At 32.6% G+C, this 9,354-nt stretch overlaps 1 protein-coding gene and 1 pseudogene across 1 annotated transcript in view; one reads left to right on the forward strand and one right to left on the reverse strand.

Annotated features, from left to right (window-relative positions):
• The window catches only part of SEC6, a 43,344-nt gene extending 38,981 nt beyond the window's left edge, over positions 1–4,363 (reverse strand). The window contains exons 1-3 of the mRNA XM_088102289.1: positions 4,160–4,363; positions 3,916–4,049; positions 1,951–1,989 (exon numbers count right to left, since the gene is read on the reverse strand). Of these exons, the coding sequence (XP_087958415.1) occupies positions 1,951–1,989; positions 3,916–4,044 (168 nt within the window). The 5' untranslated portion in view covers positions 4,045–4,049; positions 4,160–4,363. The remainder of the gene's footprint in view (positions 1–1,950; positions 1,990–3,915; positions 4,050–4,159) is intronic.
• A 1,736-nt stretch (positions 4,364–6,099) lies between these two features.
• Positions 6,100–7,355, forward strand: LOC148191094 (uncharacterized; annotated as a pseudogene).
• The last annotated feature ends 1,999 nt before the right edge of the window (positions 7,356–9,354 follow it).

A 9,354-nucleotide genomic window follows, 5' to 3' on the forward strand; every position in this document is an offset into this window, starting at 1 on the left:
TTTCCTTTATATTTCAACTATTTTTCTTAACTAATGCGATCTTCCTTTATGCTTCATGTGCATACTTTATTATCTATGCTTTGTTTAGTTTCATTGCATTGGAAAATGTTTTTGAATTTGTAGATCTACAGTTGAACAACAAAGGCATTTCTTATTAGACATGGTATTTAATATCTTGGTCATTCTTATAGCCCTTGTTCGTGCAAATCATGTGTGGAAATAACTGAGGGAATAGAATTTCTACAATAAGATTTACGCTCTTTTCACTAAGGAATTAGGATTTGGTTAAAATAATAGTGTGAATGCAAGAGTTATGTTGGAAGTAATATTGAAAGTAGGGAAATTATTGCGTCAAGTTCATGAAATTCAACCCAACAATATCTTCATATCTTTTTCATTTGGTTTTTATATGCTTTTTAGAAAAATTATAAAATCTTATTTAGTTACCTATTCTAATTGCAGGATAGTAGTTAATCTCATTGCTTCAATAATCAATATTGATTTAAAGTTCTAAAGTCTTATTAATATCCAAATTGCCCCACTAGTGCAAATCCATCTGGAGACGACTAGATTTATCAATATACTACTTCAATTGCTACCCCTCCCAAGAAGTTAACAATAAGTTGATCTAAATGCATCATTCACAAGGAGTAATAGAAATTTATTCACCAGTTTAAAGGAAGTGCTCCATATGTTTATTTCTTCTTTCCTCTCTTTGTATACAATTACTTTGACTTCTTCCTTATTAGGATAGATTAGTCAAGGATTTACTTATTTGGTGCAACAGGGTTTGATTTTATGCCCACAATTCTAGCATAGGACTTTATAGCAAGGTTGTGTACAGATAGAGACTTCTTGTGAACTGAAAATAAAAAAATAATATTTCAATGCTTTTCCATACATTTTGAGTGTTTATATTTACATGCTAATATCTCCAAAAGAGCATTGTAATTAACAAATATATGTTATAATTGTAGCAAGTTCCAATCACATGTTTTGATTACATTCATGATTGTGCTTTCACTTCTATACCTACCTCAAAACCAATTTCAGGTGGTGAGGGTTAACCACTACTTATACATTCCATTCAGGCTCTATCTCTAACTAATGTAGGAGATGGGTTTCCTAATACATTATGCCCAAAATTCCAGGATAAGATGACCTAGGCTATACAAATAGAGACTTATTGTACACTGAAAATTAAGAAATAATATTTCAGTGCTTTTTCATACATTTCAAGTGAATTTACATCGTAATAGCTCCCAAGAGCTTTTGTTAAAAAATATATGTTATAATTGTAGCAACTTCCTCATCACATGTTTCTATTACTATCATAGAACTACTTTTGTGTCAAAATCAACCTCACAAGACCAATTTGGTGAAGTGAGAGTTGCCTTCTATTTATATATTCTATTTAGGCAGTAAATGTGGGAGATGGATTTTTCATAGTACAGCACTCACTCAACTAGATGGATAATATGATGGGTAACCCTTTTTAATGGATCTAGGATAAACTTTGATACCATCTTAGATAGTAGGTTTATGGCTAACTCAATGTTAAAGACCAGCTTGGAAGTAAAGAGCTGTCCCCCACTTACATACGTTTTTCAGGCTCTATCTCAAGCCAACATGGAACTTGGGTTTTTACCCAGTAAGCTGTAATAAAAAAAACATCACAATCAAAAGCTCCACAGAACAAGTTGGAAATAAAAGGCTTTTCCCACTTATTTGAGTTGGTCATAGGGATCAAACAACATTGTTCTGTCAAAAACCTATCAGAAAACAAAAGAAGCTAACTTAAACACATTTACCGAGCAGGCAGTGTATGACCTTGTATGGGATAAAAGAAACAGTAGTTCAAAGGTTTGGAGCTACTAAAAGGTTTCGTTTTTTTGCAACCTGCATCTAACCTGTTGACATCTAGTTAATTAAGAAAGAAGAAAAGAATACCTGCTCAGCAACCATTGTACTAAGTTGTGCATCATTGGCCTGAAAAATAATGCAAAATATTCACACTTAGAATTTTAGCTGCTTAGATTCTGAATAAAAGCTGCAATACTAATGAATGATGGAGACGCCATACATGATCTAGTAATTGTGAATGTTAGTTCAAACAAGACATGATCAGAAATAGGCAATATGCTATACATAGGTCGTTGTTATATAACTCAAACTGGTAACTGACTCAGGAGAGATACAAAGTTTGAGAAAATACACCAGTGAGTCATTAATCAAACAACATAGAATTTCAACCGTATTTAAACATTTAATGAAGACCGAGATTTTAAAACACAATATTGTCATCATACTTGAAATATAAATCAATTTAGAACTAAACAAAAGTTGTCTCAATTATTTAAAAATAAATCTTAAAAGAGGAGACGAATACTCAAAGCTTCCACTTAGTGGGACTTGAAAGAGTATGCGAGAAAAGAACTTAAGAGATATTAACTTAGATCTCTTTACTAATTCAGATTTATAAATGTAAATCAGTGGCTTACAACAAAAGTGTAAGGAAGGACAAAAAAACACAATAGAGTTTACCCCTAGGAGTCTAGGTTACAGATAGATACAACACAAATCAGCTTTTGATCAGAAAATATATGAAGCACAGACATGCCTCTATAATGGTGTGTCCCTATGTCAAACACATATCAGATGTCAAACACATATCAGACACCAACACTCATACAACACATATCAGAACTCTATTCAAATTTCCAATTTAAAAAAGGTTTTTTTTGAGCCTATGATACACCACTGATACAATGTTAGTGAGGACACATGCGGTGATTTTTTTATTAGAAACTCAAAAACTTATTGTGTAAGCTTCTATTATAACTATAGAAATAAAGAGCAAATCTTATATAATCAGGAAAATTATATTATATATGTACTATTAGGAACATTTTTATTTATTCTCATATCAAATCTTCATATATTATGGAATTCTTTGAATTTTTTAATTTGTCTTAAGATGAATATCAGTTAGAGTGTCTTTTTTCAATGATGATGATCAAGAATGAGTGTAATGTCTTCAATGGGTTAGATCATCGTTCCACTTTTTGGACTTTGGATAGATGGATGGATTAAATTCATTTTTGTATTAGGTAACAATTTGTTCATATTGTTATATTTGACTAAATTTTTTAAAGATGATTTTGAATATATAAATATTGATTGCCAGATTAAATAATTCATAATGATGTTATGCATATTTATAGTAAAAAATTAGAGAAGAAATATTCTTTGGTATATCATTTTTGAAGTCTTTTGGTAACTTATCCAAATTAACTTTTCCTTATTCAAAATGGACAAAAGTTCATAACGATCTTTCGTGAATAAACTCAAACCATCCTACCCATCTTTTTTTCTCTCTCGCACCATAAACTCCATCGAAGGGCAGAAAAGTAGTATGTTGTGGTCAGTATGGGTGGTACTACCCCCAAATACATACCCATAGATTAAAAAAAATTATGTCCGCTCCCATAAATTTAATTGCATGGCATCCTCCTCTACTTGAAGTTTACCAGACTCAAATTCCTACCAAACAAGTGCAAAGTTATTCCTCTTCAAACAATCAACAACTACTGCAGCGTCTAATTATCTATTCCATAAAGTTACTCGGAATTCAACTTACAGGTAAACGTACAACCCATAAATTCCCTTCATAATAAACATCTCAACTGTCACATCTTAACAGTTAATACCGCCCCTATAGCAATCAAATCAAAATCCACTGAGAAAAATTTTTAAAAAATAAAAAAATTGAAGTTCCAAGTAGCTTAAAACCGAGCTCGAGAATCACACTACCTTAATAAGAAATCCATACACAAACAGCAACAGCAATAATAGGCAAAAAATTTAAAACAAATATTATACAATATACTGAATCAAATCGAATAGAACTGAAACCTGTTGGCGCGAAATGTAATCAGCCTTGATGGATGAGATCGACTGAAGCAGGTCCGGCAGAGGCAACAGCTTCGCGACCTCGCGAACTGCTGCCTCCTTCGCCTCCACACCGAGATCCTCAGCCATCATCGTGCCTACAGATAAAGGAAGAAGCCAAATGAGCTCAAACCTCCAATGACGCACATATTCCTGAGTTAAATGAACAAATTCACCAGTGATTTCCCGAATGTAGAGAGAATTTGACCTGATTTTGGGAAAATTGAACGCGGATCGCGTCAGAGTGCACGAAATTGCGATGCTGACGAGGTGCGAATTCAAGAAAGAGAAAGTTCTATAGGGAGAGCCGCGCTTGAACGAGCTTCCACGAAGAATAACGAAATGGGAATTGGAAATTGTTGTGACCACGGAGTAAAGGAGAACAAGTGAGAAAAAGGTTTATGAATTGGAAATGGAATGAAAATGAAACCACTATTTTTGGTCGAATTATTTAAATTTTTTAAATTAAAAAATATGATGATGAAGAATACGAAAAAGTGTTTATTGAGAAAAAGGTTTATGAGGTGGGAATGGAATGAATATGAAACTACTAATTTCGGTTGAATTATTTAAATTTTTTAAATTAGAAAATGTGATGATGAAGATTACTAAGTGTTTATTGAGAAAAAGGTGTATGAATTGAAAGTAGGATGAAGATGAAACCATTAATTTTGGTCGAATTATTTAAAGTTTTAAAATTAAACCATATGTTCACGAAGATTACGAAAAAGTGTTTTTTATTTTTAATATTATTATTGACCAAAAGGATGTAATAAAGATAGTGACTTATATTTATAACATCACTTAAATTTATACAAAATTTTCTTTTATATTGAAGTTGTTAAAATAAGTGCTTATATTTGTCTTGTAAGATAGTCTTTTTATTATATATATATAAGTTTTACGGTAATATAATATTAAAATATAAAAAAATAGTCTTTAAGATTAAAAAAATAAAAAAAATTATCATGTTTCTATGCTTTCTTTCTATTGGTATAATTTTTATCTTACCAAAACCATGATATAAGGGAAGACAAATAAGTAAAATATATAAAAAAAAAAAGTAAATAACAAATACATGGATAAGGCACATGTCAATGTAGGGAGAGAACACATAACTCTTCATGGGTCAAGTCCTAAAGAATTTACTTTTGATACCATTTAAAAATACCTATTATTAATGGAGGTATTTTATGTGTATATAAACTCATGTTAATCTCTTATTTTTTGTGGGACTTTTTGTTTGTATCATAATAATTCTCCTCTTAAACAAAGGATTATGTTATCTACCTCTCCTACAGTGGAAGTCTTTTTCTATCCACGAGTACACCATGATGTCTGTAGTACCATAGTCACACCAATAGGAAAGGCAACGGGTCGGGTCGGACACAAATAGTGCCTACACGCAACCTAACCCGTAAAATAAAAATCTGACTCGCAACTCATCCGCTACCTATGTGGGTATTCGCTTAGAAAATACACGCGGGTATTTTAAAACCCGCTCATACCTGCAAAAAATAAAAACAAAATATTTTATATGTTTTAAAATAAAATTTAAATAAAATTAAAAATATATATATAATATAATATAAATTAAATTAAATATAAATATAATTTTAATTTTAATTAAATTTAACCTAATAAAATATAATTTACTTTTATTTTTAATTAAATTTAATTAAAAAATATATAAATTAACTTTTTTGTGGGTAACGGGTACCCATGGGTCGGGCAGTATACTACTCGCATTCGACCCATTTAGAAACGAGTATTAAAATACTCGCTACCCATTACCCACAAGTAGTAAATATTCGCAAATAGTAACTACCCGCTGCGAATTTTCCCCTCGGATACCCATACCGCAGATTTTTTTGTCATCCCTACACACCACTAAGCATCTCTTGTTTTCCACCTCCCATGATGGTCAATATGACCATTGGAGTATGTTGATGGGTGGAGAATTTTTTGAGCTCCAAGGAATTTTGGCAAGTAATTGAATTTAGTGTGCCCAAGCTAAGAAGTTGAAAGAGACTTTTAAGGATATTAGGAGTCAATGAATTTCCCCTCGGATACCCATACCGCAGATTTTTTTATCATCCCTTCACACCACTAAGCATCTCTTGTTTTTCACCTCCCATGATGGTCAATATGACCATTGGTTTATGGGTGGAGAATTTTTTGAGCTCCAAGGAATTTTGGCAAGTAATTGAATTTGGTGTGCCTAAAGCTAGTGTAGGGCTCACTGATACACAAAAAAAAGAGTTGGAGGCCATGAAGTTGAAAGATTTGAAAGCTAAGAACTATCTATTTCAAGTCATTCTCAACAAAGAGACTTTTAAGGATATTAGGAGTCAATGAAGAAGAAATATCAAGGGTCCTCTAAAGTAAAGAGGCAGCAACTACAAGCTCTACGTGTAGAATTTGAAACAACTCGAATGAAATCAGGTGAATCAATCTCAGATTACTTCTCTCGTGTGATGACAATTGTGAACAAGATGTGCATCAATGGTGACAAAACTGAAGAAGTCATTGTTGTTGAAAAGATACTTCGGTCTTTTTCACCAAATTTTAACTTTGTTGTATGTGTTATCGAAGAGTCCAAAGACATTGATGAGCTCTCACTTAATGAACTACAAAGCTCATTACTAATCCATGAGCAAAAGCTCAAACAATCAGACACTGAGGAGAAACCTTTGAAGGTTTCTACCAATACTCATTCCAATAGCTTTAGAGGAAGAGGTAGAGGTAGAAGCAAGGGACGAAGAGGAAACATAAATTCCAATAGGAATTATAGAGGCCATAATGACCAGTTTTGAGATAAAGGCAGAAGAAAGGAACATGACAAGCCTAAGGTAGAATGCTTTAGATGTCATAACTTTAGGCATTATGTTTCTGAATGTTATACCAAGTTGCCTCATGACACCAAGGAAAAGGGAGAAAGGTCAAATCTTGTGGAGATAAAAGAAGAAGAGACTTTGTTGATGGTTGTTCAAGAAACAAAGAATATTGAGTCAAGTATTTGTTATGTGGATACGGGTAACAAGTCCTCTTTTTCTTATTTAAATGAGAATTTTTGCTCTAGTGTAAGCTTTGGTGATTGCTCTAGTGTGCAAGTGATAAGAAAGGGAAATATTAATATAAGAACCAAAAATGGTTTTGTTGAAAAAGTCTCTCATGTGTTGTATGTTTCTAATTTGAAAAGTAGCATATTAAGTGTTGGACAGTTACAAGAAAAGGGTTATGTTATCACCATCGGTAAAGGTTCTTATGAAATTTATGATCTTGTTAAAGGTGATATTTTTATTGTACAAGAAAAGGGTTATGTTATCACCATTGGTAAATGTTTGTTGCATGATGGACTGATTGATTTATATCAGATTTATGTGAGTTATCTGTTTACATAGTTAATTAAATTACACTAGCTTACCCTAAACGTATAAGGTTTTGACTTCCCTCCAAAATATTTGTTTGTGTTAAATAAACCTGATCAGAGAAGTTTGACACCCATACTTTCTCCGCAAACATTGTGATCTTTCCTCTTGGGTATTCTGAAATTTGTTTTCAACGTTCTACATTAATGGCATCCTCATCATCACAAAGGAAGAGAGTGAAAACACTTGGTCAATAAAATATGATGCGAGCATCAAATCTGGATGGATGGATTAGTGACAATAGTGCTTAATCAAATTTTTTGGATAGTTGGAAGAAGAGAAAACTTATCTCGCACAAGTACTTGAAGCTAAGCTTCTTTCGAAATGAAGGATTTGTGTTTCAAAGTTGGCTAAGTAGACAGGGTTTGAAGAAGTTTATTGAAATGACAAACCCATGGTATCTTGAGCTGGTAAGGGTTTTCTATTTGAATCTCAAGATAAGTGATGGAACACTTTGTTCCAGAGTGAAAGGTGTGGACATTAAGCTAACAAATGAGGTATGGACTGATATTGCTGGTTTTCGATTGGAAGGAGAAAAATGCCATCTAGGCATGGAAGGTTTCCACAAATTCACTATATATCAAGATAGCTTAAGAAATCCTAATGAAGTGAGGGATTACTCTCATTACAAGACTGGTGGTATGAAGAAGGATGACAGGTTCTCTGTCTTTGTCATCTCTTGGATACTCATGTCAAGAGGAAGCAACCACGCACAGGCCACAACAGAGGACTTGTACCTTCTAAAGGCAATCAAAGAAAACATTCAAGTTGACTGACCTGCTGCCATATTCGAGAACACGCTCAAGGTAACTAGACTTGAGTCAACAATGCTTTCATACTATGTCTTCATCTCAAAAATATTGATTCACTTTGGGGTGGAGTGTGTGAATGAAACAAGTGAGTCGTATGGTAGAAGAAATATGATTGACAAATCTGCCTTACATCGCATGGGACTACAACATGGTCCTGATGGCTGACAATTCAAGGATGAGCTTGCTGATGATTTCAGTTTAAATCAATTTATGGGAATTATATCTTTGATTGATGACTTATTCTAATTGATATAAATCGATTAACTAGTGTGTATATATGCAATTTGACCAATTTCACTATTACATTCATATCATTGCATATTCATATCTTAACTGTGTTGATCACTATACTGCATTGATACTAAAATGCTTGATCTAATTAAACCTGAAAGGTTATGCAGGAATAGAGCTTTCTGACTAAGCTATAATGGAAGTTCAACATTACTCTACAACATGAAATCGATTACAATGAAGTTCTAATCGATTGATTTTTGTAACTTGGTTCGAAGATTCCAAACTTCCGATATCTTATATCTTTAAACCTTGTCTGATTATGTGTTAACTGATTATTCTGCTTATATCTCTATATTGATCCGTTGTGAATATGTTTTGATATTATAAGTGATAAATTTATTTTGTTGATTCAACATGTATCAAATTACTCTAGGATCAAGTGACTTAAAATTGCTCTGATACATCTCTATATGCTTGATTATCTGTGTTTCAATTATAGTTTACTCTCAATACCTTTTTTGCTAATGCCCAAAGGGGGAGAATAATTTGATGTAATTGGATAGAATTGTAATTGTAGATAATCTGTGATTATGACTGTACAATTGTGACTGTACAATTGTGACTATACAACATGGTTTTATTAACCATGGTTGTGCATCATCAAAAAAGGGGGAGATGGTTGATTGGGGGAGCACAGGATTAACTAAACCCACAATCTTAGTGATATCTGTGTTTTTGATGATGACAACACATAGTTAATGAAAACACATGTGTATGTACTATGTTACATGTTACATATGCTTTTATGCTTACTGTGTTATATTTGTATAAGCATAATTGTGAACATATTGTGTTGATTATTGCATACTACTGTATTAGAAATGTGTTTTTATTTGTGTATGCATAATATGAGTTTTCGGAAATGA

This window comes from Vigna umbellata, chromosome 11 (genome assembly GCF_029865625.1).
Source record: "Vigna umbellata cultivar VRB3 chromosome 11, Vumbellata_1.0, whole genome shotgun sequence".
Classification (NCBI taxonomy): Eukaryota; Viridiplantae; Streptophyta; class Magnoliopsida; order Fabales; family Fabaceae; genus Vigna; species Vigna umbellata.